Genomic DNA, 27923 nt, shown 5'->3' with positions numbered 1-27923 from the left:
TATGCTCCCCTTTAATCCCGACTGGAGGAGCTTCATGCCCCAGGCAGTGACATCACCCGAGGCTGAATGTGGGGAATGTTCCTGAGACCAGGGTGACTGGTAGGGTGTCGCAGACATCTTTCATGAAAAATCCTTTCTTAGGATTTTTCCTTGTGAGAAGCTGCAGTTACAGCAACCAAAGTAAACAATAGTTATCTGCTGCTGTGGAATGCAACAGGTAGACCCTGGGATTGATCTCCTGTAAGTGTTTAAATTTCTTGACCACTCATGGCAGAGCTGGCTCTTGCTCTGTCTGAGACACAGATCTTTGTTATTCATTCTTTTCTATTCTTAGCTTAGCTAGCTTCTCAAGAAACTTTTTCCTTTCTATTGCTTTTTAGTATAGTCTAATGTAACATATATCATAAAAAAATAAATCAAGCCTTCTGATCATAGAGTCAACATTCTCGTCTCTTCTTCACCCTGAAAACCCTTGTGACCACAGTCACAGTAGGGCACAGGGATCCAATGGTCCCCGTGTGTCCCTTCCAACTCAGGCAGTTCCACGACCCTCAGAAGTGGGGGGTGAGCCCCAGGGCATTCCTGGGGATGAGCCCCAGGGCACTCCTGGCACCTCCCAGCACTGGACACCAGTAGGACCCCCCCAGCCAAAACTCTCCTGCTTGTTGTCCCTGGACACCAGGTCCCTTGTCCTGCACTGCTCCCTGATTTCCAGTGCAAACATGGGACAGTCCCGTGGTTCTGGCAGGACCAGGAACGAAGGCATGGATGCCACCAAGCCTCAAAAATCTGAATTTACTTGGAACTGTGTGAACTTACCTCAAACGCTGTGCTTTCCTTCAGGAGTCTGAGCAGGAAGAGTGGCTACAGCCCCACCCTGGTGCTGCAGCTCCAGCCCACAGCCAAAGGTGTGGGGCTCACCTGGAGCAGGTGAGGCAGCCAGAGATCATGGAATCAGTTTGGGCTGAGGGACCTCTAAAGCTCACCCAGTTCCACCCCCCTGCATGGGCAGGAACACCTTCCACGAGACCAGGGTGCTTCAGGTCCTGTCCAACCTGGCCTTGGACACTTCAGTGTGAAGGTGACACCGCCAGAGCTGGCTCCAGGTGCTGCCACCAGTGCTGAACCTCTCATTCCTGCTGAGAAGGACCCTCAGGGCCACACCTGTCCCTGTCACCAGCAGGTGACTTCACATTCTGGATTATTACCAAACGCACACCCAGCACCTGCTGCAGCAGCACTGGGAAGGCAGACACAGCCCAGAACAAACCAACACTGACCAGGGGCACAGCAGGGGACAAGAGCAGCTGCAGTGTCCCCTTCTGCCGTGACCCGTGCCCCAGCAGCACCCACCTGAGCCTTCTGCCACGACCCGTGCCCCAGCAGCACCCACCTGAGCCTTCTGCCGTGACCTGTGCCCCAGCAGCACCCACCTGAGCCTTCTGCCGTGACCTGTGCCCCAGCAGCACACACCCGAGCCTTCTGCTGTGACCCGTGCCCCAGGAGCACACACCTGAGCCCGCACGTCACCGGTCCCAGGCTGCACCATACACAACTCATTCAGCTCACACACAGGTAGTTCCACCTTCCCTTCCCAGCATTTATTGCTCCCACAGGTATCAGAACTTCTGGAACTGTTTCTTGGTGCCCGCAGCCTTGGTCACCTTGAGCACGTTGAAGCGCACGGTCTTGCTGAGGGGGCGGCACTCGCCCACTGTCACGATGTCCCCGATCTGCACGTCCCTGCAATGACACCGGGGGGTCAGGGAGCTCCTGGGGCTCACCTGGCCCTCAGAGCCTCCTCCTGGCACAGCCAGTGCCGGGAACCTGCCCCTGGTTCAGTGGATGCCAGAGGCATTGTCAGCAGCCCCTCAGCCGGGGCACTCTGCAGACCATCGTGAGTTTGAACATCATAACCTGTGGGCAGGCTCCAGGGAGGACAGGCTGTGTCCCGCCCAGGTGGGGACAGCCCAGGGCCAGCACGCACCTGAAGCAGGGGGACAGGTGCACGGACATGTTCTTGTGGCGCTTCTCAAAGCGGTTGTACTTGCGGATGTAGTGCAGGTAATCGCGGCGGATGACGATGGTGCGCTGCATCTTCATCTTGGTCACCACACCTGCCACACAGGGGACACACACCTGAGGGGCTGCAAGGGCACTGCCAGGGATTGCTGGCAGCAACAGGTACCAACCCCAGCAACCTCTCCTTGTTTACTGGCCCTCAGTGCCAGCCCACAGCCTCCCTGTTTCTGTTACAAACCCCGCCACAGCTCCTCTCCAAACCCTTCTGACACACTTCCTAACACTCCCTGCACCATCAGCTCCCATCCCACCCCACCTGCCCCCAGCACACCTGGTCCTGACAGCTGCATCAGTACAGCCATGTGGCAGTGTCATCATGCCCACACAGGCTCAGCAGACCATCGTGAGATTGCCATCATTTGCAGCTCCAGGACTGGCAGGCTGCAGGGCCCTCGGGAGTTTTACCTCGGTTACCTGCCCCAGACCTGCCCCGGCACTCCTCTGGGGATGCTCCAGCTCACCTGAGAGTATGCGGCCCCGGATGGAGACGTTGCCCGTGAAGGGACACTTTTTGTCGATGTAGGTGCCCTCGATGGCCTGCAGAGACAGGCGAGTGTCAGGTGGGCACAAACAGCCCATGTGCCACCAGAGCCCAGAGAGCACTCAGACACAGGTGGGGAAGAGCCAACAGAGGCCTCGAGTCCAAGCAGCACTGCCAAGGCCGCCACCGACCCGTCCCTAAATGCCACATCCACATCAGGGCCACCACAGCCCACAGCCCCCAGCCCAGGCGCCCTCACCTCCTTGGGGGTCTTGAAGCCCAGCCCCACATTGCGGTAGTAGCGAGGCAACTTCTCCTTGCCCCCCTCGCCCAGAAGCACTCGCTTCTTGTTCTGGAAGATCGTCGGCTGCTTCTGGTAGGCGCGTTCCGTCTGTGGGCGGGGACAACGGGGGATCAGCACCGGGGGGAGCCGGGCCCCGGGGGAGTTTGGCCCCGAGACCCCCGGCAAGGGGAACTCAGCACCGAGACCCCACAAAACCCCCGAGCCCCCAGATCCTTCCCCTAAGCCCCGGGACACCGGACCGTCTGCCCTCCCCCACACCCCGGGGCACTGAGGCCCGTCCCGAGTTCCGGGCTCGGAACGCTCTGCTCCATCGCCCCCCTGTCCCGAGACACGGCCCCTCCCCGCGAGGGGTACAGCCCCAGGGCACGGGGGTTTCCGCTACCCCCGGACCCCGAAGCGCGGCATCCTCTGGGCTCCCCTGCCACGCCGGGGCACCGAGAGCCGCCCCCGCCGACCCCTCCCCGAACCCCGGCCCATCGAGACACCCCCCGCCCTCACCGGCTCCGGGATTCCGGCCCCCCTTCGCTCCACCAACCCCGGGGAACGGGTCCCCCGCGGGGAAAGGGTCTCCACACCCAGATCCCCCGCACCTCCCCTCATCACCTTCCCCACGCCCTTAAGGCCCCGAGCGTCTCTCCCCCACGCCGCCCCTCCCCGATCCGGGCGGCCTCTTCCGCGCCCCCCACCACCGCAGGGCCGGTATCACCCTCCCAGGGTCCAGGCATGGCTGTTCCGGGGCTGTGCCCGGCCTGTCCCGCGGGCCCCGCGCAGCACCCACCTGCGTGTCCGCCATCTTGGCGAGCGCGGCCGGAAAGAGGCCGCGGCGCGCGCGGGGCGCGGGTTAACCCGGGGCGGGGCCAGGGGCAGGAAGTGACGTCACGCGGCCGGTGTGCCGCGGCGAGGCCGGAAAGGCGGGAACGGCCCCGGAATTCCTGAGGGGAGCGGGAACGGAGCGGGCCCGAGAGCCCCGAGAGCCCTGGCTGTGCCCTCCGAGTGCCGGCTGCAGGGGACACCTGCAGGGCTGGGCACTGCAAAGCTCCCTGGGCAGCCCCTGCCAAGGCCTGAGCTCCCTTGCCATGGGCAAATTGCTGCTGCTGGCCAAGCTGAGCCTGCCCTGGCCCAGCCTGAGGCCGTTCCCTCTGCTCCTGTCCCTGTGCCCTGGGAGCAGAGCCCGACCCCCCCGGCTGTGCCCTCCTGGCAGGGACTTGTGCAGAGCCACAAGGGCCCCCTGAGCCTCCTTTGCTCCAGCCTCAGCCCCTGCCCAGCTCCCTCAGGGATTCTGCAGCCCCTGCCCAGCTCCATTCCTTGCCCTGGACGTGCTTCAGCCCCTCCATGTCCTTCCTGAACTGAGGGACACAGCCCTCGAGGTGTGGCCTCAGCAGTGCCAGCACAGGGCGCTTCCGTGCCTTACTGGCCACACTGTTTCTAGTACAGTCAGGACCTCGTGTCGGGCAAAAACCCCAAGAGGGTGAGTGGGACTTGGTCACAGATGGATTGGCGATTGTGAAAAGGCTCGGCTGCAGGGCTGGAACTGCAGCTAACACAGGCAGCACCCCCAGGTTCTGGCCTGGGCTGGCTCCACATCCCTTTGCTGGCTGGCTGGCTGATGTTGCACACTGCTAGGACAAGGCTGGATACAGCTCACCCCACTCTGCCCGGAGCACCTGCCCCGTGCAGCTGGAGAAAAGCTGAAGCCTGACTGCAATAAACACGTGAACTACTGAAATCCAGGCATTTTCCAGTCCTTGTTCCCACAGGTCACACAGCCAGGGGGTGTTTGGGACACAGAATGGAGCCATGGCCTGGTGGGCTCCCAGAACCCCCAGGAGACACCACCACTGGGTATCCAGCCCCTTCAGCCTCATCCCATCCCACCCCCATCCTCATTATCCTCATCCCCATCCCATCCTAATTATCTGCATCTGCACTCTCACCCCAGGAACACTTGGAAACCTCTGCGTGAGGGCCATGAAGGGGTCCTGGGGGTGTCCCCAGGGGTGTCCCCAGTCAGTGCTGGATGGGAACTGCAGTGGCAGGTGGGGGACCAGTGCTGGCAACACTCCACGAGCTGCCTGCTGTCCCTGGCAGTCACAGCCTCAGCCAGGGCCCGTGGCTGCCCAGAGACCCCCGCAGACCCGCAGAGCCGAGGGGGAAGCAGGCACGGGCTGTCCCAGGCCAGCAGCAGGACAGTCACCCGGCCATGCAGGGGGGCCCTGGCCAGCCCCCCACCCTGAGAGCTGCACAGACGGGGAGGCGCTGCCCTCAATCAGACCCTTTATTGCCAAGGGTTTACACAGCACAGACACACAGCCCTCCCCATGCACAGCCCCCCCAGCCCAGCCCCCGGGGCTTGCATAGAGAGCGGCCGGCCGGCGGGGCCGAGGGGGCAGAGCCAGCCCGCCCCGCGCCCCCCGCCCTGCAAGCCCCGGGGGCCCCCCAGGGTCCTGCCCTGCTCCCCCGGCGGCGGCGGGGCCAGCCAAGGTGCGGCCCGGCCTCGCCCCGCGCCGCCCCAATAAATTAAAAAGGTCCGAGTCCGGGTTAAAAAGGGGGCTCACTCCTCGGGGGGCTCGGTGAGGAACGGCGAGGTGACGGCGTGGGCCTGGGCGATGGCGGCCAGCTCCTTGAGGAACTCGCTGAAGATGACGGCACAGTAGACGGCGTTGCGCACTCGCAGGGCCTCGCCGTGCCGCGCCGGGGGTCCCAGGGGGTGCAGCCCCCCATCCCGCAGCCCCTGCAGCGCCAGCTGCGCCGCCTGCCGCGCCCGCGTCGGGCTGTTGGCATGCCGCAGCAGCAGCTCCCCCAGGGACGGCTTCCGACTGCGGGCTGGGGGCACAGGGGGTCAGGGACACGGGCTGGGGGCACAGGGACACCCAGCACCCAGCACAGCCCCCAGCCCAGGCACACAGCCCCCAGCGCAGCCCCCAGCCTGGACCCCAGGGACAGCTCCTGGCTGTGCACACACAGGATGGCACCCAGCCCCCAGTGAAGCCCTCAACTCCCCCACACCATCTCCAACTCTCCTTATCACACAACACACAACCCCCAGGCCCCCTCCCCAGTCCCTGCATGGACCCCTCACTCCATCCACACACCAGACTCCCAAAGCAACCCCCAGCCCACAATGCACAGCCAGCCCCTTGCACAATGCAGCCTGCTGCACAGCCCCCAGTCCCCCGTGCAGCCCCCACCCTCTGCACTACACACTGACAGATCCCAGACCCCTGTACAGCCCCCACCCCCTGCACTACACACTGACAGACCCCAGCCCACCCATGCAGCCCCCACCCCCTGCACTACACACTGACAGACCCCAGCCCTCCGTGCAGCCCCCACCCCCTGCACTACACATTGTGCAGACCCCAGACCGCAGGCAATGCACAGGGCAGCCCCCAGCTCCTTGTTCAACACAGCGTTCAGCCCCCAGCTGCAGGTGCCAGTCCCAGCTGCCTGCAGAACCTGCAGCCCCCCAGGCAGGGCCATGTCCTCACCCAGGGTGTCGGTGCGCCGCAGGGCAGGGACAGCCCCGGGCCCCTCAGCCCAGTCCAGCCGCCCCCGGGCAATCAGGTACTTCTTGGCCTTGAAGAGCAGCGCTGGGAAATCCTCTTGAGTGGCAGCAAAGCTCTCGATCTTGTTCTTCACCGAGCCCAGCACCTGCAGGACCACAGCACGGGGGTCCCCACAGGAACAGGGGTCCCCATCAGATGGGGCGTTCCCTTGAGCACAGGGTACCCCAACAGGAAAGGGGGGGGGGTCTCCACGGTAACAGGGGATCCAGAGGGGGTAACAGCCATGGGAGACATGGGGGCAGGGGTGGGCTGGGCAGCACAGGGCAAACTCAGCAATCTTGGGGTTAAAAAGGGTTAAAACCCTTTCCAATGCTTTCCCATGACTCCATGAGGGCAGGGGCTCCCCAGGGGCCATACCTGGAGCAGGGACTTGACACTGGGCTGGAAGACCATGTTGGTGTTGAGCAGGAAGGAGCGGAGCAGAGGCTGGGGGTAGCAGGCCAGCTGGGCCACCAGCCCGGTCAGCAGGAAGTTGACATACAGCGAGTTGTGGGGCATGTTCTCCAGCTTCCCAAAGAGCACCGACACAAAGGGGCCTGGGGACACGGCGGTGTCAGGCAGGGCCCCGTGGGGAGCCGGGACCCTCCCTGTGCCCCCGTGCCCACCTGTGAAGGGCTGGCTGGGGGGCGGCCCCACCGCCCGCGGCGGGCTGGCCACCACCTGCGCCAGGGGGTCCGGGGGCCGCGGCGGCGCCCGCCCGGTGCCCGCGTCCCCCTCGGGCAGCGTGGCGAAGCTGGCAAAGGCCTCCTCCTCCTCATGGGACAGGGGCGGCTCAGGGGGGTCCGTGGGGGCGGCTGGGGCCCCCCCCACGCCCCCGTTCTGCATCTCGGCCTCGATCTCCCGCAGCTCCTCGGTGAAGGTCTCGATGGAGACACCGGCGCCCGGGGGCTCGGCGGGCACGCGGGCCAGCAGCTCCTCCAGCAGCGAGTCCACCGAGGGCAGAGGCTCCCAGCCAGGCGGCTGCGCCCCAGGGGCCCCGTTCGGAGCCCCCCCGCCGCCCTCCCCCTCGCCCTGGGGGCTCCGGCGCACCTTCTTCACCGCCACGTCCCCCTCTGGCCGCCCCGGCTCGGCCGCCCCGTGCGCCCCGTTCACCAGTGTCCCCCCCTCCCGGGGCTCGGGGCCGGGCCCCCCCACCCGGGGCTCATCGCCCCCGAGGGGCCCGCCCGGTGCCTCCCGCGCCCCCTCCTCGGGCAGCCCCCGCTTCTTAGTCCGTGGGGTGGGGGGCCCGGGGGGCCGCCCCGGGGCGCTGTCGGGCTCGGGGGCGCGGGGCTCCTCGCCGTCGTAGGGCGCCGACCAGACGCGGCAGGCCCAGGCGCAGCGGTCGATGCTGTGCCGCGCGTCCCGCAGGTACTCCAGGTAGTTCCTGTCCAGCTCGGCCACCTCGTCCCGGGGGCCGGGCCGGGGCGGGCTGCCCGCAGGGGGCCCAGGCGAGCGGGGGGCCGCAGCCTCAGCGGGGGCCACGCTGGCCTGGCGCATGAAGAACGAGAGGCGCGACGGCGTGGAGGGCTTCGGGGCCGGGGGGGGCGTCTGCGCCGGGGCTGCTGTGGCCTGCGGGGGACACGGGGCAGCACCAGGGTCAGCACGGGGATCAGCACCGGGAGCAGCAGTGGGGTCAGCACCGGGGGTCAGCACCGAGCCGGGGCTGGGGGAATTCCAGGTGCCACGGGGGTGGTGGCACAAGGCTCAGCACTGAGCTGGCGGAGGAGGAACGGGGTCAAAGCGGCTGCAGGGGTGGCACACAGGAGCCCAGTGCCAGGACAGGGCTCGGGTGTGTGGGGATGGCATGGCACGGCACGGGGGACTGTGGCAGGATGGGGTGGGGATGGGGCTCAAGTTGCCACAGGAATGGCACCAGGGGCTTAGCGCTGAAATGGGACAGGGTCCAAGGGGACAGCAAGGCAGAGCTCAGCAACGGGACGGATGGGCAGGGTATGAAGGGGCCATAGGGATGGCACAGCTAGGACTATCAACAAGTTGGAGCAGGGGTGGGTTACAATTGGCCATGGAGACCCCAGGAGAGGGCTCCCCATCAAGCCAGGAGGGGGACGGGGTGTAAGGGGCCACAGGGACAGCATGGGACAGCTCAGTGCCAAGCCAGGGTAGGAAAGGAGTCTGAGGGGCTGCAGGGATCCTGGGAGAGGGCTCGGTGTCGGGACAGGGTGCAAGGGGCCATGGGGAGGCTGTGGGGGTCTCTGAGGGGCCAGAGTGGCGTACCCCTGGCCCGGGAGGGGGGCTCCTCGTCCTGGTCGCGGGGCGGCGGGGGGCTCTCGGGCCGGCAGCAGCGCGGGATCAGGGACAGGAACTTGGCCGCTGTCTTCCCGTAGATGTCCAGGTCCCGCACCGCCCGCTTCTGGCTCAGCATCACGTGGCTGCAGGGCAGCAGGTACCTGCGGGCAGGGTGGCACAGGGCAGCTGCAGGGGACACATGGGGACAGGGACCCTCCGCAGGACCCCAGCCCCTCCACAGTGGGGCAAATGATGTGGCTGCCTCACATCCGCATGCCCACCTGGAGACAACTCCCCAGGCCCATCCCAGAGGAGCCCCAGAGTGGGCCAGCAGCAGGTGACCTCACCCACTCACCTGAGCACCAGCTGCAGCATCACATCCTCGCAGTTGAGACTGAGCAGAGTCCGGAAGAGGCTCAGGGACACCATGCACAGCTGGGGACAGTGCAGGGTGTCAGAGGGGCAGCGGAGCGGGCGGGGGGCAGTGCCACCCACCCCACGGCAGGACAGGGGAAGGAGATGGGAATGGGACAAGGATGGGGACACTGGGAACGGGATAAAGATGAGGACAGGGATGCTGGGGGGCCGTGGGGGCATGGGGCTCACCCGGGAGTTGCTGTTGATGCGGCCCACCAATGTGTCCAGGATGGTGGTGTTGTCATGCCGGTGCAGCAGCACAAAGCGCAGGAAGGTTTTCAGCAGTGCTGTCTCACTGACGCTGCGCAGGAACAGGTCCAGGTACGCCGTGCTCGCAATCATCTCCTCCACCGAGGTCTGCAGGAGGGGCACGGGCAGCTGGGAGCCGCGGGGCCAGGCCCCATGGGGCCCTGCCACCCACAGGGGCAGTGGCACGAGCAGGAGACCCCCATCCCACCCCTGCTGCCAGGGCCCCTCACCTTGTGCAGTGCCGGCCCCATGACGGGCACAAGGAATCCGTTGTGGACGTAATCCACCAACTGCTTCTGCACCAGCGGGTGGGCGACCTGAGGGGCCACAGGGGGGTCAGGGAGCGCCCTGTGGGGCTGGGAGCCCCTCTCAGCCCCTCGCAGCCCCTCAGCCCCACCTGGATGACGGCGTTGCAGAACTCGAGCGAGTTCATGAAGAGCACGAGGGAGGAGACGCCGATCCAGTCCTCGCGCCTCAGGAAGTGCCAGTCGTCTCCTCGCACCTCGATCTTGCGGGGCAGGGAGGAGTACAGGGCGCTCAGGCCCGTGGCCAGCACCTGGGAACACATGGACTCTGCTGCCCCGCAGCCCCTCACACCTCTGACTGCTGCACCCAGCCAGCCCTCCCCACACCCCAGGAACCTGCCCCCACAGACCTGCCCCACTCCAGCGCTCCAGGCAGGGCACTGGGCTGGGCCCTGCCCAACACTGACCCCAGGGAGTGGCTCCCTCATCCCCAGCCCAGCGCTGGGCACTCCACCATCTCCAAGCCTCCCATCACCACCAAGTCCCCCCATCATCTCCAAGCACCCTGGTCCCGGGCCCATCATCCCCAAGCTCTCCATCATCTCCAGGCTACTCTGTCACCTCCAAGCCCCTCATCACTTGCAAACCTTCCATCACCCCCAGACCCCCCATCATCTCCAAGCCCTCTATCATTTGCAAGTTCTCCATTGCCCAGCTTCCATCATTCCCAAGCCCCCCATAATCCCCAGCCCTGCCCTCCACCATCCCCAAGCCAGGGCAGGACTTCTCCCTCTAGGCCTGTCTGGCTCTTGCCCCAGCTGGCCCAACTCTGTGCCAGCCATGCAGGGCTCAGCACAGTCCTGGGGACGGGACATCACTCTGGGGAGGGGAACGCTGCCCCAGGGAGGGGAACGCTGCCCCGGGAAGGAGAACATTGTCCCGAGGAGGGGAACGCTGCCCCACGAGGATCCATACCGGGCAGAAGTAGGAGTTGTCGGTGATGGACTGGGCCACGGCGCGGTTGCTGGCCGACATGGCCATGATGAGCAGCAGTGCGTCCCGTGCCTGCTGGCCCCGGGCGCCCTCGTGGTGGATGAAGGGGATGAGGAGCGAGAAGATGATGAGGTTGGCGGGGCCCTGGTCCGTGTGGCTGTGGAAGAAGAGCTCCAGGATGGCGGGCTCGCGTGCCACGGAGACGCAGAGCTGGTTGAGCAGCAGCACCAGGCTGTTCTCCAGCGGGGCCGAGGCGGGCTCGGCACACACGCTCAGCAGGCGCAGCAGCGGCGTCAGCACCGGCTTGTGCCGCAGCAGGGGCTGCCGGGCCTGGCTGATCAGCATCTCGTACAGCTTCAGCTGCTCCACCTGCACACAGAACACAACCAAAGGTACAGAGACCACCCGGGCCTGCTGCTCCTCCAGCACAACCCAGCCCACTCAGCCACGGCCCCAGGTGCCACATCCACGTGGCTGTGAAATCCCCCCAGGGCTGGGGATCCCAGCACTGCCCTGGGCCATCTGTGACAGGGCTGGAGGGAATTCCTCCCGTGAGGAATTGCCTGCAGCATCACAGAGTTTTCAGGATGGCTCAGGTAGTCTCAACCCCAATCCTACATGAACTTGCCCTGGGACAGTGCCCTACCCTTGGCTCTGTCAAGGGCATCACCGGGACAGGGCCAGGACACCCCAACCCCAACCCCAACCCAGCACCTTCACCCTTGGGATCCAGCCTGTCCCAACCTCCCCACAAACCCCCCAGCAGTGCAGATCCCTCTGCTCCCCTCACTCAGACCTTCCTCTCCTCAGTGAAGTCGCCCTGCAGATGCCAGCACAGGAGCCGCTCCAGCAAATTCTCAGCAGCCACAAACTCCAGGATGGGCCCGCAGGCCATGTCCCCGTCCCCCTGTGACCTGTCCTTGTCCCCATCCCCCCAGGGCCGGTCCTCAGCCAGCAGGTTCAGCATCTGGTAGGTGTTGTTGCGGACGGCGCTGAGGTCGTCGGGGGCCGGTTTGCTCCCGCGCCGCTCCAGGATCCGCAGCACCTGTGGGAGGGCGGCTGGCAGTGGGCCCTGGGGGCTGCAGGGCCGGGGGACCCTCGCCGCCTCCAGCCCCGCTCACCTGTGCCCAGTGGTTCTTGAAGACCATGAGGCAGGTCTCAGGGTCGGCGGTGACGGGGGGCTGCAGGCTGGCGCTGCGGGGGGCTCGCTGCCCGCCCGCCCGTGGGGTCAGCTTGCTCAGCCAGCTCATCCTCTCCATGGGCACGGGGTCACGCACGGCACCGGGGCACCCCAGCCGGGCTGGACGCGGCCTGGCACCACCGCGGGGGCACAGGGCAGCGGGCGGGGGGCCAGGGTCCTCTCTCCATGCTGCTGCCAGCGAGCTGCAGGAACAGGGGCGTCAGAGAGCCTGGCCCAACCTCACCCAGCCCAACCTCACCCAGCCCAACCTCACGGCCAGCAGCAGGGAGGGAGGAAGAAAGGGGAAGAGGAGGGAAGCCAGGAAGGAAGAAAGTCAGGAGGAAAGGAAGGCAATCAAGAGGAAAGGCAGGCAGGAGAGACAGCAGTGGGAACTGGGCCGGGCAAGCGTGCCAGAGCAGTGGTGACTGGAGGACTCTGGATCCCAGCCCTGCGCACACCCAGGACTGGACTTTAAACTAGGAACTGGCCCAGCATGGGTGTGGGGCGTGCCCAGCAGCCACAGGGACACCAGGACAGCTGGGACAGCTGCCTCCCCTACGGTCAGCAGCACCCACGACAGCGCTGCCAGGATATTTATAGTGCCCCGTGCCCTAGCACCAGCACTGCCACCGCAGGAACCCGCACAGCACTGAGCACCAAGGCCCAGAGCCACAGCACCGCTGTGCCCAGGGCAGAGAGACACCACAGAGACACCACAGGGGCCCCCCACTTTCCCACCAGCTCGTGGGGAGGGCAGTGGCTTTGAGAGCCAGTGCCACAGCCCTTACATGGTGTTTGGGGAAGTGAAAGAGCCATTAAGACACCCCAAACCACAGGGGCAGGAAGGGAAAGTGGCTGAAGCTGGGGCAGTGGGACACAGCACAGGCAGGGCCTGTCTATTTATACCCAGCTCAGCCCGTCCCACCCACAGCCAGCGCTCGTGTGGCTGCTAAAGTTAGAGCCACTGAATGCCAGGGCAGTGCCAGCCCTGCCACCAGCACTGCGGCCCTGCAGGAACACGGAGGCAAAGACCACAGTGTGGCACACTGGGGTGTCCCTGTGCAGGGACCCGTGTGACACACGGCCAGGGCCATGCTGGTGGGACAGGACACCAGCTGCCACCACTTCTGTCCTGGTACCAGTGCCCCTCACCCCAGCCTGGCTATGCCTGTCACATGCCAAAGCACCCAGCCACTGGGGCACAGCAGAGGGCTGTGGCATCACCCCAGTGTCACCTCAGTGTCACCAGGACGGGCTGAGATGGGAGAGCACCTGCCCAGGGAGCAAGTACCCAGAGCACTGGGGGTGATCAGGTGCCACCAGACCAGGGAAAGGGACACTGCAGGCAGGACACTGAGGGCACAGGGACACCAGGTGCCACCAGGGCAGGGACAGTGCCACCGGGGCACAGCCACCATGGGCAGAGGATGGCTCCCAGTGCCAGGAGGTTGTGGGTGATGAGCGCCGGCCCCTCCGATGCACCCGGGAACCGAAGCACCGTGCGGGGGTCACCGAGGGGCCGCCAGGGCGGCCGCCGATAGGCGCCGGTGGTCCGGGTGAGGCGAGGGCTGTCACAGCCCGGGGCCGCGGTCCCGCAGCCCGCGGAAGGCGCTGCTCATTTGGGCATCCTCAGCCCCGGAGCCGTGGAGCACCGGTACCGGGACGCCCTCGGGCTCCGGGGTCACGCGTAGCCGGGGCCCCTGCATGCCGCGGGGCCGGGCCGCCTACCTGGGTCAAGGTCGCGGCGGTCCCGTCCCGTCAGCGCCGCACCTGGGGAGGGCACAGGAGGCGTCGGGCGCGGGGCCGGGACCCACGGGACCCCCCGGGACCCCGCGGGCCTCCGCGGGACGGGGCCCCTCGCCCCTGGGCACTGCGGCCCGCTCGGACCCGTCCCCGCCGCGGCCCCTCGCCCTCGACACCGCCCGGGCCGGGCCGGTCCCTCCGGTCCCGCGCGGCCAAGGGCGGGCGGCGGCCCGGGCACCCCGGCACCGCGGCACAAGGGCGGCTGGACCTTCCCCGAGGCCCGCCCCGCTCCCCGCTCCCCCCGCTCCCGCTGTCCCCGCTCGCCGTGTCCCCATTGCCGATGCTCCGGCGCCCCCCGGCCGCTCGCGGTCCGCCCGGCGCCGCCGCTCACCGCCCGCCCCCGCCACGGGCCCCGCGCTCCCGACGCCATCTTCCCGCCGCGCCCGACGCACCGCGCGCGCGGCCACGCCCACCGCGGCACGGGGACACGCCCACCGCGGCACGGGGACACGCCTACATTCCTCGGTGGGCGTGTTCTCTCCGGGAAAGCCTGAGCTCTCATTGGCTAAGCCGTGAGTGGGGCGGGGCCGGGGCGCGTGGGACTCGGGAACGGGGAACCGGGATCCGGGATCAGGGACCGGCGGTACCGGACACGCCGACACCGGGTACCCTGTACAAGCACCCCCGGTGCGGGGCATCCCCAGAAACCAGGAAGCCCTCCGAGCCGGGCAGCGGTAACCGGATACCGAGCTGCCGGGACTCCCGGCACCCAGAGCCCCAGGATGGGCACCACTCGGAACCGGGCACCGCGCTGCCCAGCTGCCCCTGTACTGGAACCCTCGTAACTGGGCACCCCAGTACCGGGTAACCCTGCACCGGATAACCCCTGCACGCTGCTCCCGGAACTGAGCACTGCTCGGAATTGGGCACCCTGGTACCGGGACCCCCAGAACCCTTCTCGCGGGCACCCCAGAAACGGGCCCTCCCTGGCGCTGGGCACCCCTGTGCCAGATAACCTTGTACCGGGCACACCTGTGCCAGGCAGCCCCGTGCCAGGGGCCGGGAGCCGCCGCCGCCTCTGCACCGGGCGCTGCCTGGCACCGGCTGTTGTTCCCGGAGCTAACCTGGGCCCCGCACACCTGGCCACGGCTCCGTGCCCCAGCGTGCCCGGCGGAGCTGGCACGGTGGCTGCTCCGCCCACGAGTCCCCGGGGCCAGCGGGTGCCCTGGGGACCCCTCGTTGCTAGGACACGCCCGGTGTCGCAGGAGCCGCGGGGCTGCGTCCCCTGGAGGAGCCGCGCCCGGCACCGGGGCAGGCGGCAGCACCCGGCAGGTGTGCAGGACCCCCGGCCACCGGGACGCACGGGATCCCCGCTGTGAAGGACCCCACCGGGACCCTCGGCTCCGTCCTGTCCTGCCGCTCGGCCGGGCTCCAGCCCGGCAGCACCGCCGGAGCCATGGCCGCAGCCCGGGCTGGCACCGGCACCGGCACCGGACACGCCTCGGGGTGAGCGGGGCACGGCCGCCTCCTGCGGGCTTGGGGTAGGGGCGCCACAGGGACCCCCTGAGTCCCACCGGTGCTGGGGGGGCTGGCTGAGCCTTAGAGCCCCTGGCAGCTGGGCTGAGCACGGGCAGAGGGACCCCAAATGGGCACAGAGTGACCCCGGTCCCCTGTGCCCCCAGCCACCCCCCAGAACTAGACCCCAAATGGGGACAGAGTGACCGCCGGTCCCCCTGTGCCCCCAGCCACACTGCCACCCCCCTGAACTGGACCTGGACCCCAAATGGGGACAGAGCGACTCCCAATCCCCCCTCTGTGCCCCCAGCCACACTGCCACCCCCCTGAACTGGACCTGCACCCCAAATGGGGACAGAGCGACCCCCAATCCCCCCTCTGTGCCCCCAGCCACACTGCCACCCCCTGGACCTGGACCCTGGACCCCGCCGGGGACTGGCACTACCAATGGATCAGCCTCATGGTGCTGCCCATCCTTTACAACTGGGTCGTCCTCATCCTCAGGTGCCAGGCAGTGGGGTTGGGGTTGGGGTTGGGGTGTCCTGGCCCCGTCCCAGTGATGCCCCACTCGTACCCCAGGTGCTGCTTCCCCGAGGTGCAGGAGGCACACGCAGGGCTGTGGCAGGCCCTGGACGGGCTCAGCGATGCACTGTACCTGCTGGACATCATCGTGCACCTCCACACAGGTACGGACACGCAGACACATGGACACACAGGTACACACGGACACACACACAGGTACAGATGTGTGCACAGACACAGAGACACAGGTACGTACACACAGACACACAGGTGTACACACACACACACACACATATGTGCAGGTGTGTACATGTGCACTCCCACCTGGTACAGCCACCACCCAGCCCCACACAGAGGATGTCTGGGTGGGTGGTCTTGAGTCTCACAGCCACCCCTCTGCCCCTCAGCCCCATGGCAGCCCAGGGAGCTGCCAGTGACCTCCCCCAGGGTTCCTGTGCCTCCCTGTGCCCCAGGCTGGGCGCCTGCGTGATCCCCACTGCCATCACGGGGAGCAGCCCCTGTCCCTGCAGGGCTGGGTGCCGGGGGTGCCACGGCTGCCCTGGCTGCCCACCCAGGTTTCCTGGAGGACGGGATCCTGGTGCGGGACGCCAGGCGGACGCGGCGGCGCTATCTGGGCTCCTGGAGCTTCCCCTGGGACGTGGTGGCCGTGCTGCCCACTGAGCTGCTGTGTCTGCTCCCGGGGGTCCCGAGGGTCCCGGGGGTGCCAGCGGCACGTGCCAACCGCTGCCTGCGGGTGCCACGGCTCTTTGAGGCCTTCGACCGGTGCGAGACGCGCACGGGATGGCCCAACGCCTTCCGCATGGCCAAGCTGATGCTGTACCTGCTGCTGGGCATCCACTGGCACGCCTGCCTCTACTTCGCGCTGTCGGCACGCCTGGGGCTGGGCACCGACCCCTGGGTGTGCCCCAGCTTCCCCCGGCTGCTGCGCCGCTACCTGCACAGCTTCTACATCTCCACGCTGGTGCTGGCCATGGTGGGTGACACGCCGGCCGCACAGCGCGAGGAAGAGCTCCTCTTCCTCACCGCCGGCTTCCTCCTGGCCGTGCTGGGCTTCGCCACCATCACCGGCAGCATCAGCACCGTCATCGTCAACCTCAGCTCGGCCGCCAGCGCCTTGTACCCCGAGGCGGGCCCGGTGCGGCGGTACCTGCGGGCGCGGGGCGCGGGCGGGCGGCTGGCGGCGCGGGTGGCGCGCTGGCACCAGCACCTGCGGGCGCAGCGCAAGCTGCCGGCCGAGTGGCGGGTCCTGCAGCACCTGCCGCGGGGGCTGCGCGCCGAGGTGGCGGCCAGCGTGCACCTGGCGGCCCTGCAGCGTGTGGGGCTGTTCCGCGGCTGGGAGCGCGGCGTGCTGCGGCAGCTGGTGCTGCGCCTGCGGCCGCAGGTGTTCGGGCCCGGCGAGTTCGTGTGCCGGCGCGGGGACGTGGGCCGAGAGATGTACTTCATCCGCGAGGGCCGCCTGGCCGTGCTGGCCGCGGACGGCGTCACGCAGCTGGCCGTGCTGGGCGAGGGGCTCTACTTCGGCGAGATCAGCCTCATCAACATCAAGGGTGAGCTCCGCACCGCGCCCCGATGCTGCTGCCCCGCGCTCCCCTCGGGCTCACGGCCCCCGCCCCGCAGGCAACATGGCCGGGAACCGGCGCACGGCCAACATCCTGAGCATCGGCTACTCGGACCTGTTCTGCCTGGGCAAGGAGGACCTGGCGGAGGTGCTGGCCGAGTTCCCCAGCGCCCGCGCTGCCATGGAGGCCAAGGGCCGGGAGCTGCTGCTCCGCATGGGCCAGCTGGACACCGGGGCTGAGGCGGCGGCGCTGGCGGCCGAGGCCGAGGCGGAGCGGCGGCTGCAGGGGCTGGAGGCGGCCCTGGAGGGGCTCCAGACGCGGGCAGCGCGGCTGCTGGCACAGCTGGAGGCCAGTGCCCTGCGCATGGCCCTGCGCGTCCGGCGCCTCGAGGGACGGCTGCAGCTGCGGGACGGAGCCGTGCGGGACAGGGCGGTGCGGGACAGGGCGGGGCGGGACGGAGCCGTGCGGGATAGAGAGGGGCGGGACAAGGCGGGGCGGGACGGAGCCGTGCGGGACGAAGAGGGGCGGGACAGAGCCGTGCGGGACGGAGCCGTGCGAGATGGAGCGGTGTGGGACGGAGCCGTGCGGGATGGAGCGGGGCGGGACGGAGCCGTGCGGGATAGAGAGGGGCGGGACAGGGCGGTGCGGGACGGAGCCGCGCGGGCAGACAGAGCAGCAGGAACGGCCTCACCACAACAGCCTGCCGGCCCACAGGGTCCTACCGGCGGACAGAGCCCCCCCAGAGTGCAGGGTTCAACCGAGGCACAGGCTGCCCTCAGGGCACACGGTCCCTCCAGGACACAGGGTCCCTCCGAGGTGCAGGGTGCCCCAGGCTCTGCAGAAGGACGGGGTCCCACCGGGGTGCAGGGCCCCTCCAAGGCACAGGGTCCCCACAGGGCACACAGTCCCCATGGAGCACAGGGTCCCAGTGACATGCCAGGTCCTCCCAAAGCACACGGTAGCCCCACGGTGCAGAGGCCCCTCAGAGCACGGGGTCGCATTGGGGCACGAGGTCCCCGTGGCGTGTATGGCCCCATGGCAGAGGGTCCCCTCAGGGCACATGGCATCCCCATGGCAGAGGGTCCCCTCAGGGCACAGGGGCCGCCCCGGGCACGGAGGCGGATTGGGACACGAGGCCCCAGTGGCATCTACGGTGCCGGCAGGGCGCAGGCTCTGCCCAGGGCACGGGGTCCCTCCGGGGCACAGAGATCCACAGGGGCACACGATGTCCCCGGGGCTCAGGGGGTCCCACGATGGGCGGGGGTGCCGCGGGACTGAGGGGTGACTGGAGGGGGACACAGCAGCGGCCACTGTTGTGGGTGACACCGACAGCTGCTGCTGCGGCACCGGGAGAGGAAGGAGCCGGGATGGGGACGGGTCAGGGTCACGGAGTTTCGGGGCCGTGAGCAGCTTGGGACCTCCGGCCGGGCCGGGCCGTCCCGGGGCAGCCGCAGGGACGCGGTGACAGACCCCGCGGTGGCGGCCGTCGCCCGGTGCCTCAGGAGCGCTCCCTGCGAGCCCCCCAAGCTGCCCGACCCGCCCGGGACTCGGCTGCAGCCCGGTACCCCCCGAGCCCCGCTCCCGGTGCTCTCCATGGCCCCGCCCGTCCCCCCCCCCCCCACCCCGTCCCGGGCTCCCCCTGTTCCCGCCTCCCCCGCGCCCCCCGGGCTCCCCCCGCCGCCGCGACCGCCCCCCGCCCCCGGCCCGCCCCGCGCCGGGCGCCGCCCCCGCTTATCCACCGGCGGCTCCGAGCGGATCGGAGCCTCGTCCCTCCCGGAGCCTCCCGGTGCCTGCTCCTTCCCGGTGCCTCCTGCCGGAGGAGGGGCGGGGGGAGGCGGGGGGGTCCCCGCCATGGACCCCCGGCCCCTCAACGAGTCGCTGCAGGAGATGCTCTGCCGCTCCGGGAACGGCACCGGCAACGGACCCGGCACCGGCACCGGCAACGGGACCAACGGCTCGGTCTGCGACCTCCTCCGCAGGGGCCTCCGCGGGCCCCCGGCACCCAGAGGTGAGAGCGGGTGCAGCGGGAAGGAGCGGGATGGACCCGGGAAGGGACCCCCTCCCCCGTTCGTGCCCGGCCCTGCGCTCCCCGGCACGCCGGTACAATCCCGCTCCGTCCCGCCGTGCCGCCCCGGTGCCCGCCGCTCCCGTTCCCCCGGCCCCCGAGCGGTGCCGCCCCGTCCCCGCCGTGCCCCTCCTCAGCCGGCACCATCGTCACGATCCCCGCGGACTCGGTGGCCCCGGCGCTGCCCAGCGGTTCCGATGCGGATCTCGGCGCTGCCGGAGGGAACACGCCGGGCTGTGCCGGTGGCAGCGGGAGGGCGGAGGGGACTCCGACAGAGACGCCACGGACACAGCCAGCACCCGCCCCGCACCCCTGTCCCACTGCCGGGGCCGGGACCTCCAGCTGGACCCTCGACTGGGACGACCCCAGCCCAGCCCCGGCTGGGACCCCTGCTCCGGTGTCACTCCGCTCTCCGAGCAGGACGTGCCCGGTCCCCGCGCTCAGCACCGAGGCGGAGGGTGGGCAGGATGGGGGCACCCACCTGGATGAGGGTCCCTCAGCCTCAGGGAACTGATCCGAGGGGCGGGGGCTTCACCCCGAATGCCGGCGGCTGCCGCACGGGGGGAAACGATGCACTCATCTGGTGGGTGTCCACCGAGCCCACGCCGGAGCCCCGGTGTCCCGGTGCCCGGGCCTGTGCGGGGGCGCCTTTGGGGTGCCCTCACAGCGTGTCTGGGGGGCCACCGGGCTGCCCTCGGGGTGCCATGGGGGTGTCTGTGTGGTGGCCTCGGGAGTGCTTTCACAGTGCCCTCTAGGGTGCCACCGGGCTGCCCTCGGGGTGCCCCGGGGTGCCAGCGCAGCGCCGTGCCCGCAGAGCTGGACGTGGCGGTGCGCGTGGTGCTCTACGTGCTGATCTTCGTGCTGAGCGTCGGGGGCAACGCGCTGGTGGTGGCCGTGCTGGCGCTGAACCGGCGGCTGCGCACCGTCACCAACTGCTTCCTGCTGTCCCTGGCCCTGAGCGACCTGCTGCTGGCGCTGTGCTGCATGCCCTTCACCCTGCTGCCCGGCCTCATGGGCGCCTTCATCTTCGGCGACGTCGTCTGCAAGCTCGTAGCCTACCTCATGGGTAGGGTGGGACACGCGGCAGGGGCTTGTCCCCTCTCCTGGGTGGGGCACAGGGGGGGCTCGTCCCCTCTCATGGGTGGGGTGGGGCACACAGGGCTTGTCCCCTCTCCTGGGTGGGGTACACGGGGTCTTGTCCACTCTCCTGGGTGGGGTGGGGCACAGTGGGGGCTTGTCCCCTCTCCTGGGTGGGACACACGGGGGTTTGTCCCGTCTCCTGGGTGGGGTGGGGCATACAGGGCTCGTCCCCTCTCCTGAGTGGGGTGGGGCACACGGGGCTCGTCCCCTGTCCTGGGTGGGGCACACAAGGCTTGTCCCTTCTCCTGGGTGGGGCACACGGGGCTTGTCCCTTCTCCTGGGTGGGACACACGGGGGTTTGTCCCCTGTCCTGGGTGAGGCACACAGGGCCTTGTCCCCTCTCCTGGGTGGGGTGGGGTGGGGCACGGCAGGGGGGCCTCATCCCTGCCTTGTTGGTACAGGGGGCGCAGGGAGGGGGCTCGTCCCTACCCCGTGGATACCTGGGTGTTATCCCCACCCCTGGGCGCACGGAGTGCAGCACAGCACAGGGGGGCTCCGGGAGGAGCTGGGGGCCTGCAGGGTCACACCGTGCCCACCGACACTCCCCGCTGCCCGCAGGGGTCTCGGTGGCCGTGTCCACCTTCAGCCTGGTGGCCATCGCCATCGAGCGCTACAGTGCCATCTGCAACCCGCTGCAGTCCCGCGCCTGGCAGACGCGGTCCCACGCGTGCCGCGTCATCGCGGGCACCTGGGCGCTGGCGGCGCTGCTGATGCTGCCCTACGCCGTGTACAGCAGCACCCGGCCCGCCGCGCCGCGCCCGCCGCCCGCGCAGTGCACGCACCACTGGCCCAGCGAGCGCGTCCGGCAGCTCTGGTGAGTCCGGACACCCAGGGGGGACGGGGCCCGAGGGGACGCCGGGTGACCAGGCCACCTGTCCCAGGTACGTGCTGCTGCTCCTCGTGCTCTTCTTCATCCCGGGCGTGGTGATGACGGTGGCGTACGGGCTCATCTCCCGCGAGCTCTACCGGGGCATCCGCTTCGAGCTGGACGTCAAGAGGGACGTGGCAGGTGAGGGATGGGGCGGGAGTGACACTGCGGGTGACACTTGGCGTGGCTCTGTGTGGGCAGAGTGCCCACCCCAGCAGCAGAGGCAGGGCTGAGCCCTCACCCCTGCTCCCACAGCGGTGTGCTCCTCAGGGACACCCCCTTTCCCAGGGACCTCCTGGTAGCCTCGGGGTGCAGCATGTCCCCGTGGTGCCACGGCCATTTCTGTGTCCCCTGCACCCCATCCCATCCTCCTGGAGGACGTTCCCGCGGTGTTGGGGTGCAGCGTGTCCCTGCAGTGCCATGATCGTGACCATGCCTCCTCACTCCACAGCCCAGCGTGGCACCGGGGGGGACCCAGCGCCCAGCTGCGACGAGGGTGACGGCTGCTACCTGCAGCTGTCCCGGCCGGGCGCGGCGCTGGAGCTGCGGGCGCTGGGGGCGGCCGCGCAGCAGGACCGGGCCCGCATCAACAGCTCAGGGGCGCAGCTGGCAGCCAAGCGGCGGGTGATCCGCATGCTGGTGGTCATCGTGGCCATGTTCTTCCTCTGCTGGCTGCCCATCTTCGCCGCCAACACCTGGCGCGCCTTCTCCCCGCGGGCAGCGCAGCGGGCACTCTCGGGCACGCCCATCGCCTTCATCCACCTGCTGTCGTACACCTCGGCCTGTGCCAACCCCCTCATCTACTGCTTCATGAACCGCCGCTTCCGAAAGGCCTTCGGGGCCACCTGCGCGGGCTGGGGCTGCCGCCGCGCCTGCCCCCGCCGCCCGCCCGAGGACGAGCCGCCCATGGCCAGCGCCTCGCTCTCCAAGTTCAGCTACACCACCGTCAGCAGCCTGGGACCCCCCTGAGCCGCCCCCCGAGCTGGAACCCCCAGAGCCCCCCAACACCGGTGCCTGGGCCCCCCGAGAGCGGGACCCCCACGAGCCCCCATGGCCAACCCCTCTCTCCCCAAGCTCAGCTACAGCATCCTCAGCAGCCTGGGACCCCCGAGCTAGCCCCCCTTAGGGACCCTAACACCAGTGCCTGCCCCCCCCCGCCCCCCCCGAGCTGGACACCCCCACCAGGACACCCCAAGCATAAACCCCTGCCCTGCCGGCACCCCCGTGCCCCGCTCCGCTGCACCCCCAGCCGCCTGCCCGCGCTCCCGGGACACGCTTGCCCGGCACTCCCCGATCCATCCCAGCGGCCCCGAGCCCCGGCGGGGCGGGGGCGAGGGGCGGGCGGGAGGAGCCCCGGGGCCGGGCAGGGGGAGGCTCAGGGAGGGCGAGGCACCCAGCCCAGCTCAGCCCGGGGTCTCCCCGCGCTGCTCCCCGGCTACGGCCACAATAAACTGACCCCGTGCCCACCTGCGCCGCTGCTCCCAGCGCTCCTGCCCGCCGGCACGGAGCCTCCGCGGGGCAGAACCGGGCGGGACGGGGGGTCGGCACCGCGCGAGGCTCGGGGGCTGCGGGCTGGGACCCTCCGCTGCGGGAACTGCTGAGCCCGGCGGCAGCTGGGGATGGGACGCCCGGGCCCGGTGCACCCAGTGCCGCCCCGGAGCGGGGGGGGCCGACCGCACACAGCGGAGGGGACCCCAGGGGAGTGGGACCCTGGGGAGCGTCGCCAACCCTAGGACTCCATCTCCCACCGTGCCCCGCGCGCCTTACGTAGGCCCGGCTCCCTCATTTGCATACGGTCCCCGCCCCAGGTGGCCACGCCCCATCCCCGCGGACACTGGTCACGCCTCCCTGTCGGCCACGCCCCCGCCTCGCTCGGCCATGGCGCCGGGGGCGGGCCCTGCCCCGACCTTGGCCCCGCCCTTTGCGCCCTTGCCCCGCCCCCCTCACCCATAAATGGCGTTGCTCGGCCCCGCCCCCGAGCCGGCTCCGCCCCTCCCTCGGCCATGGCGGCCGGGGCTCGGGCCCCGCTGCCCCCGCGCTCCCCGCGGCCAAAGCTGACACCGCGCCCACCGGGGCCATCGCTGCCACCGCTGCCACCGCTGGCCCTGGCCCTGGCCCTGGCCCTGGCCCTGGCGGCGCTGCTGGCGCTGCCGGTGTCGGCGGGGTCGCCGCCCGGCCCCGGGGAGCAGCTGGCGGCGGCGGCGCCGCGCTGGGGCTGGCGGAACGTGTCGTGCCCGGCCTGCCGGGTGCTCTTCGGGGCGCTGGACCTGGCGCTGCAGGTGGGCACGGGGGGCACCGGGGGGACACGGAGATAGGTGGACAGCGGAACACCAGGACGGGAAGAGCGGGGGCGACAGAAATGGGATAGGAACGGGGACAGAGAGGACAGGACAGTGGGGACAGGGCGGGACAGGACAGGGACGGGCCGGGCCAGTCCCTCGTGACGGGCCGGGGCCGGGACAGGCCAGGACAGGTCGGGGCTTGTGACAGACACGAGACCGGGCTGGGAATGGGGACAGGGACGGGCGGGGACGGGGAGGGTGACAAGCTGGGACGGCTGGAAGAGCAGCGGGGACGAGCGGGGTCCTGCCAGCGGCTCCACTCGGGGGAAGGGGGACAGGCTGGGACAGGAACCGGGACAGGAACAGGAACCGGGACAGGAACAGGAACCGGGACAGGAACCGGGACAGGAACCGGGACAGGGACAGGCTGGGGCGAGGACGGAGGGAGGAGGACACCAAGCTGAGAACCAGAGGGGCTGGGGGACCCTGTGGGTCCCTTCTGGCCTCGGGATATCCAGCTGGGTGGGCCGGCGGGTGTGGGACAGTGACAGCAGCCAGGGACCATCCCGGGAAGCTGCTGGGTGCGGCACGATGATGGCAGCTGGGGTGCCGTGCCCCTCCCGGGGAGTGCCGTGCCCATCCTGGCAGTGCCGTGCCCATCCTGGCAGTGCCGTGTCCATCCCGGGGGTGCCGTGCCCATCCCGGGGGTGCCGTGCCCCTCCCGGGGTGCCAATGGGCACAGGCCAGTGACAGCAGCTGAGTTCAGTGTGCAGGGTCTGTGCTGGGCAGCCGATGATGGAGGGGAGGGAGGGCAGTGAGGGTGGCAGGATGTGTGGGGTGCCGTAACCATCCCGGTGTCCTTCCCCCGCAGCTGGAGCCCAACGTGGCCCGCGTGGGGCACGTGGCGTCGCGGCTGTGCCAGGAGCTGCGGCTGGCGCGGCCGCCCGTGTGCCGCCAGGCCGTGCAGCTCTTCCAGGGCGACGTGGTGGCCGCCTGGGCCCGCTCCGTGCTGCGCCCGCCCGAGGCCTGCGGGCTCCTGCTGGGCCCCCGCTGCGGCCACTGGGACATCCTGGGTGCCTGGAACCTGTCCCTGCCCGCCGCGCCCAAACCGCCGGTGCGGCCGCCCGTGCCGCCGCCGCCCGGAGCGCCCACGGCCCGCATCCTGTTCCTCACGGACCTGCACTGGGACCGGCAGTACGTGCCGGGCAGCGCCGCCGCCTGCCCCGACCCGCTGTGCTGCCGCGGGGTGCCCGGCGAGGGCCCGGGGGCCGCAGGCTTCTGGGGCACCTACGGCAAGTGCGACCTTCCCCTGCACACCATCGACGCGTTGCTGGCCCAGCTGCCCAACGGCACCAGGAACGGCACCGGCGGCTTCGCGGCGGCATACTGGACCGGGGACATCCCGGCGCATGACGTGTGGCAGCAGAGCCGCGGGGACCAGCTGCGGGCGCTGCGCACGGTGACGGCGCTGCTGCGTGCCCGCCTCGGCCCGCTGCGCGTCTTCCCCGCCGTGGGCAACCACGAGGCCACGCCGGTGAACGCCTTCCCGCCGCCCTACGTGCGCGGCAACCGCTCGGCTGCCTGGCTCTACGACGCCATGGCCGAGGCCTGGCAGCACTGGCTGCCCCCCGCCGCCCTGCGCACCCTGCGGTGGGCACCAGGCTGGGGAAGGGGATCCCTCTGCCCAGGGGATGGGGGGTTTGTGCCTTGGGGGGTGGGAGGGCACAGGGTGGGCGTTCTGGGCTGTGGCATTTGGGGTACCAGGATCAGGGGACGCAGCGCTGGGAGGCTCCAGACTGGGGGGCTCTGGGCTGTCAGGTGTTGTGGGAGCTGCAGTAGCGCAGGCTGGGGGCTCAGAGCACGGGACTCTGGAATGCTGAGGGCTCAGAACTAGCAGGACACACAGTGTGGTCTCCATGGGCAGTGGGGGTACTAGGCCAGCTGGGGCTGCATGCAGATGTTTCAGCTTCACGGGGGGAGAGGTGCAGGGAGGGAGTCGTGGCTGGCTGGGGTACAGAGAGGGCTGTGGGGTAACGGGGGCTCCAGGCTGGGGGCTGTAGGTAGGTGGGCAGTGCAGGTGGCAGAGAGCTGGGGGTCCGTGGGATGGGTGCAGGATCTGTGGCTCAGGGGACGCAGCACTGACCCCCCTTTTCCACACAGGGCTGGCGGGTTCTACACAGCACAGGTCTGGCCTGGGCTGCGCCTCGTCTCCCTCAACATGAACTTCTGCTCCCAGGCCAACTTCTGGCTTCTCATCAATGCCACTGACCCTGCAGGGCAGCTCCAGTGGCTCATGGGGGTCCTGGCAGATGCTGAGCGTGATGGGGAGAAGGTGTGGGGGGGTTCTGGGGGGACATAGGGGGTCCCTGTGGGCCCTGGGCAAACCCCCAGCCCTGGCTCCCTGCCCACAGGTGCACATCATCGGGCACATCCCCCCAGCCCACTGTCTGCGCAGCTGGAGCTGGAACTACTACCGCATTGTGAGCAGGTCAGTGCCTGACCCCTGCCCAGACCCCGCACCATGGGCCCCACCCCAGACCCCCATTCCATGCCCTGGCCTCCATCCCCATGTGCTGGACCCCTGTCCATGTGGCCTTGACCCCCACACCAGACCCCCCACCCCACAAGCCAGAGCCTGGCTCCATACCCTGAACTCCCATCCCACAATGGTCCTCCTGCCCTACACAACAGACCCCTGCCCCACATGCTGGACCTCTGCACCAGACTCCACCCCACACCCTGGGCTCTCTCTCCGTGTGCCACCCCATGTGCCAGACCCCCACCCCCTGTATCCTGGACCCCCAGCCCACGTGTCCTGGACCCCCACCCCACATGGCAGACCCGAGGGCCAGGGTTGGGGTTTTGGGGTGGGGGTCTGGGGATGCGCCCCCGCTCACCCACCCTGGCAGGTTCGAGGGCACCATTGCGGCGCAGTTCTTCGGGCACACACACCTGGATGAGTTCGAGTTGTTCTACGATGAGGAGACACTGTCACGTCCTGTGTCCATCGCCTTCATCGCACCGAGTGTCACCACCTACATCAGCCTCAATCCCGGTGCGCCCCGAGCCCCTGCTGCGCATCCCCCGCCGTGTGTCCCCTGCTGTGTGTCCCCCCACTGTGTGTCCCCCCGCCGTGTGTCCCCCACTCCCATGCTCCCCGGCGCTGACCGTCCCTCCCGCTGCAGGGTACCGCGTGTATGAGGTGGCCGCCTCCTACCCCGGGAGCTCCCACGCAGTCCTGGATCACGAGACCTTCATCCTTAACCTGACGGAGGCCAACGCGGCGCCCCCGGGCACGGCCCCGCGCTGGCGGCGGCTCTACGGCGCCCGCGAGGCCTACGGGCTGCCCGCCGCCTTCCCGGCCGACTGGGACCGGCTGGTGCGGCGCATGCAGGACGACGAGCCCCTCTTCCAGCTCTTCTGGTTCCACCTGCACAAGGGGCACCCACCCCGCGAGCCCTGCGGCGCGCCCTGCAAGGCCGCCCTGCTCTGCGCCCTGCGCTCCGGCCGCGCCGCCGACCCCGCACTCTGCCGGCCCCTGCGCCCCGTGCTGCCCTTCCCGCGCATCCAGCAGCTATGGCAGCAGCGGCGGCTCTGCTGAGCCACGGCCGGCAGCAGCAGGGCTGGGACACGGGGACACCGGGAGCCCCCGGGATGTGGTGACACTGGGAACCCCTGGGACACTGGGAGCCCCCGGGATGTGGTGACACTGGGAACCCCTGGGACACGGGGACACTGGGAACCCCTGGGACACTGGGAACCCCTGGGACATGGGGACACTGGGAACCCCCGGGATGTGGTGACCCTAGGAGCTCCTGGGAGACAGGGACACCAGGAGCCCTGGGATGTGGTGACACTGGGAACCCCTGCAACACAGGGACACTGGGAGCCCCTGGGATGTGGTGACACTGGGAACCCCTGGGACATGGGGACACCAGGAGCCCCTGGGATGTGGTGACCCTAGGAGCTCCTGGGAGACGGGGACACCAGGAGCCCTGGGATGTGGTGACACTGGGAACCCCTGCAACACAGGGACACTGGGAGCCCCTGGGATGTGGTGACACTGGGAACCCCTGGGACACGGGGACACCAGGAGCCCCTGGGATGTGGTGACACCGGGAGCTCCTGGTATGTGGTCACACCAAGAGCAGGGGCAGGGACACGGTTACACAGGGAGCAGGACTGTAGCCAGCACAGGTCACAGCAGGAGCAGGATCGGTATGAGGTCACTGGGAGTGAGGTCGGGATTGGCACGTGGTCCCCATGTCCCAGCAGTTACACAATAAAGGCACAATGGACACCACCACCCCTCCTAATCCTCTCCACCAGGATTGGAACTGAGATCAGGATCAGCACGTAGTCCTCATGCTCCCATCACCCCCCAGTACAGGTGTGATGGACCCCACTGTCCTTCATCCTCCTCACTGCAGTTCTCAGCCACCACTTAGGGAGACCCAAATCAGGG

The 27923-nt window shown here is 69.2% G+C and overlaps 5 protein-coding genes and 2 non-coding genes across 7 annotated transcripts; 3 read left to right on the top strand and 4 right to left on the bottom strand.

Moving 5' to 3' along the window:
* Positions 1 to 1579: 1579 nt before the first annotated feature.
* RPS11 (ribosomal protein S11) lies at positions 1580 to 3759 on the bottom strand. The gene is made up of 5 exons (XM_071429998.1): positions 3646 to 3759; positions 2823 to 2954; positions 2544 to 2619; positions 1988 to 2117; positions 1580 to 1743 (listed from the first exon to the last, which is right to left on the bottom strand). Exons 1-5 carry the CDS (start codon positions 3658 to 3660, stop codon positions 1620 to 1622), a joined length of 477 nt encoding a protein of 158 aa, XP_071286099.1. The 5' UTR covers positions 3661 to 3759; the 3' UTR covers positions 1580 to 1619.
* LOC139591951 (small nucleolar RNA SNORD35) lies at positions 1830 to 1919 on the bottom strand. The gene has a single exon (XR_011679811.1). It is a non-coding gene; the product is annotated as a small nucleolar RNA SNORD35 (small nucleolar RNA).
* On the bottom strand, positions 2363 to 2446 carry LOC139591950 (small nucleolar RNA SNORD35). Its single transcript, XR_011679810.1, has one exon. It is a non-coding gene; the product is annotated as a small nucleolar RNA SNORD35 (small nucleolar RNA).
* Positions 3760 to 5128: 1369 nt separating the features above from the next.
* On the bottom strand, positions 5129 to 13984 carry FHIP1B (FHF complex subunit HOOK interacting protein 1B). The gene is given in 15 exon segments (XM_071429997.1): positions 5129 to 5690; positions 6356 to 6518; positions 6791 to 6969; positions 7039 to 7954; positions 7956 to 7981; positions 8648 to 8820; positions 9015 to 9094; positions 9266 to 9433; positions 9556 to 9642; positions 9723 to 9881; positions 10546 to 10932; positions 11360 to 11608; positions 11685 to 11946; positions 13472 to 13513; positions 13939 to 13984. Coding segments are annotated over 13 exon segments (2997 nt in total). The 5' UTR covers positions 11823 to 11946; positions 13472 to 13513; positions 13939 to 13984; the 3' UTR covers positions 5129 to 5418.
* CNGA4 (cyclic nucleotide gated channel subunit alpha 4) lies at positions 13448 to 18381 on the top strand. Its single transcript, XM_071431111.1, has 6 exons — positions 13448 to 14058; positions 15392 to 15505; positions 15581 to 15687; positions 16099 to 17091; positions 17162 to 17745; positions 18310 to 18381. Exons 1-6 carry the CDS (start codon positions 13448 to 13450, stop codon positions 18379 to 18381), a joined length of 2481 nt encoding a protein of 826 aa, XP_071287212.1.
* Positions 18382 to 18681: 300 nt separating this feature from the next.
* CCKBR (cholecystokinin B receptor) lies at positions 18682 to 22647 on the top strand. The gene is made up of 5 exons (XM_071429996.1): positions 18682 to 19111; positions 19983 to 20234; positions 20867 to 21122; positions 21190 to 21317; positions 21628 to 22647. Exons 1-5 carry the CDS (start codon positions 18697 to 18699, stop codon positions 22143 to 22145), a joined length of 1569 nt encoding a protein of 522 aa, XP_071286097.1. The 5' UTR covers positions 18682 to 18696; the 3' UTR covers positions 22146 to 22647.
* A 145-nt stretch (positions 22648 to 22792) lies between these two features.
* Positions 22793 to 27774, top strand: SMPD1 (sphingomyelin phosphodiesterase 1). The gene is made up of 6 exons (XM_071429995.1): positions 22793 to 23455; positions 24330 to 25108; positions 25619 to 25790; positions 25870 to 25946; positions 26368 to 26513; positions 26644 to 27774. The coding sequence occupies exons 1-6, from the start codon at positions 23180 to 23182 to the stop codon at positions 27057 to 27059; spliced, it is 1866 nt and encodes a 621-aa protein (XP_071286096.1). The 5' UTR covers positions 22793 to 23179; the 3' UTR covers positions 27060 to 27774.
* Positions 27775 to 27923: the final 149 nt, after the last annotated feature.

This window comes from Agelaius tricolor, unplaced genomic scaffold, assembly GCF_023055355.1.
Source record: "Agelaius tricolor isolate 1412-34295 unplaced genomic scaffold, bAgeTri1.0.p SCAF_7, whole genome shotgun sequence".
Taxonomy (NCBI): domain Eukaryota; kingdom Metazoa; phylum Chordata; class Aves; order Passeriformes; family Icteridae; genus Agelaius; species Agelaius tricolor.
Note: the sequence above shows the minus strand (reverse complement) of the source record. Positions and strands in the feature narration are given on the sequence as shown.

Coding starts and splice junctions, on each gene's coding strand:
- RPS11 (XM_071429998.1), bottom strand. Junction 2,620..2,822: donor GCTTCAAGACCCCCAAGGAG/GTGAGGGCGCCT, acceptor CTGTCTCTGCAG/GCCATCGAGGGCACCTACAT. Junction 2,118..2,543: donor CCGGGGCCGCATACTCTCAG/GTGAGCTGGAGC, acceptor CCTGTGTGGCAG/GTGTGGTGACCAAGATGAAG.
- SMPD1 (XM_071429995.1), top strand. CDS start 23,180: ATGGCGGCCGGGGCTCGGGCCCCGCTGCCCCCGCGCTCCCCGCGGCCA. Junction 23,456..24,329: donor CGCTGGACCTGGCGCTGCAG/GTGGGCACGGGG, acceptor CTTCCCCCGCAG/CTGGAGCCCAACGTGGCCCG. Junction 25,791..25,869: donor CTGAGCGTGATGGGGAGAAG/GTGTGGGGGGGT, acceptor CCCTGCCCACAG/GTGCACATCATCGGGCACAT.
- CCKBR (XM_071429996.1), top strand. CDS start 18,697: ATGGCCCCGCCCGTCCCCCCCCCCCCCACCCCGTCCCGGGCTCCCCCT. Junction 20,235..20,866: donor GCTCGTAGCCTACCTCATGG/GTAGGGTGGGAC, acceptor CGCTGCCCGCAG/GGGTCTCGGTGGCCGTGTCC. Junction 21,123..21,189: donor GAGCGCGTCCGGCAGCTCTG/GTGAGTCCGGAC, acceptor CACCTGTCCCAG/GTACGTGCTGCTGCTCCTCG.
- CNGA4 (XM_071431111.1), top strand. CDS start 13,448: ATGCCGCGGGGCCGGGCCGCCTACCTGGGTCAAGGTCGCGGCGGTCCC. Junction 17,092..17,161: donor CAGCCTCATCAACATCAAGG/GTGAGCTCCGCA, acceptor CCCGCCCCGCAG/GCAACATGGCCGGGAACCGG. Junction 17,746..18,309: donor GAGAGGGGCGGGACAGGGCG/GTGCGGGACGGA, acceptor TCCGGGGCACAG/AGATCCACAGGGGCACACGA.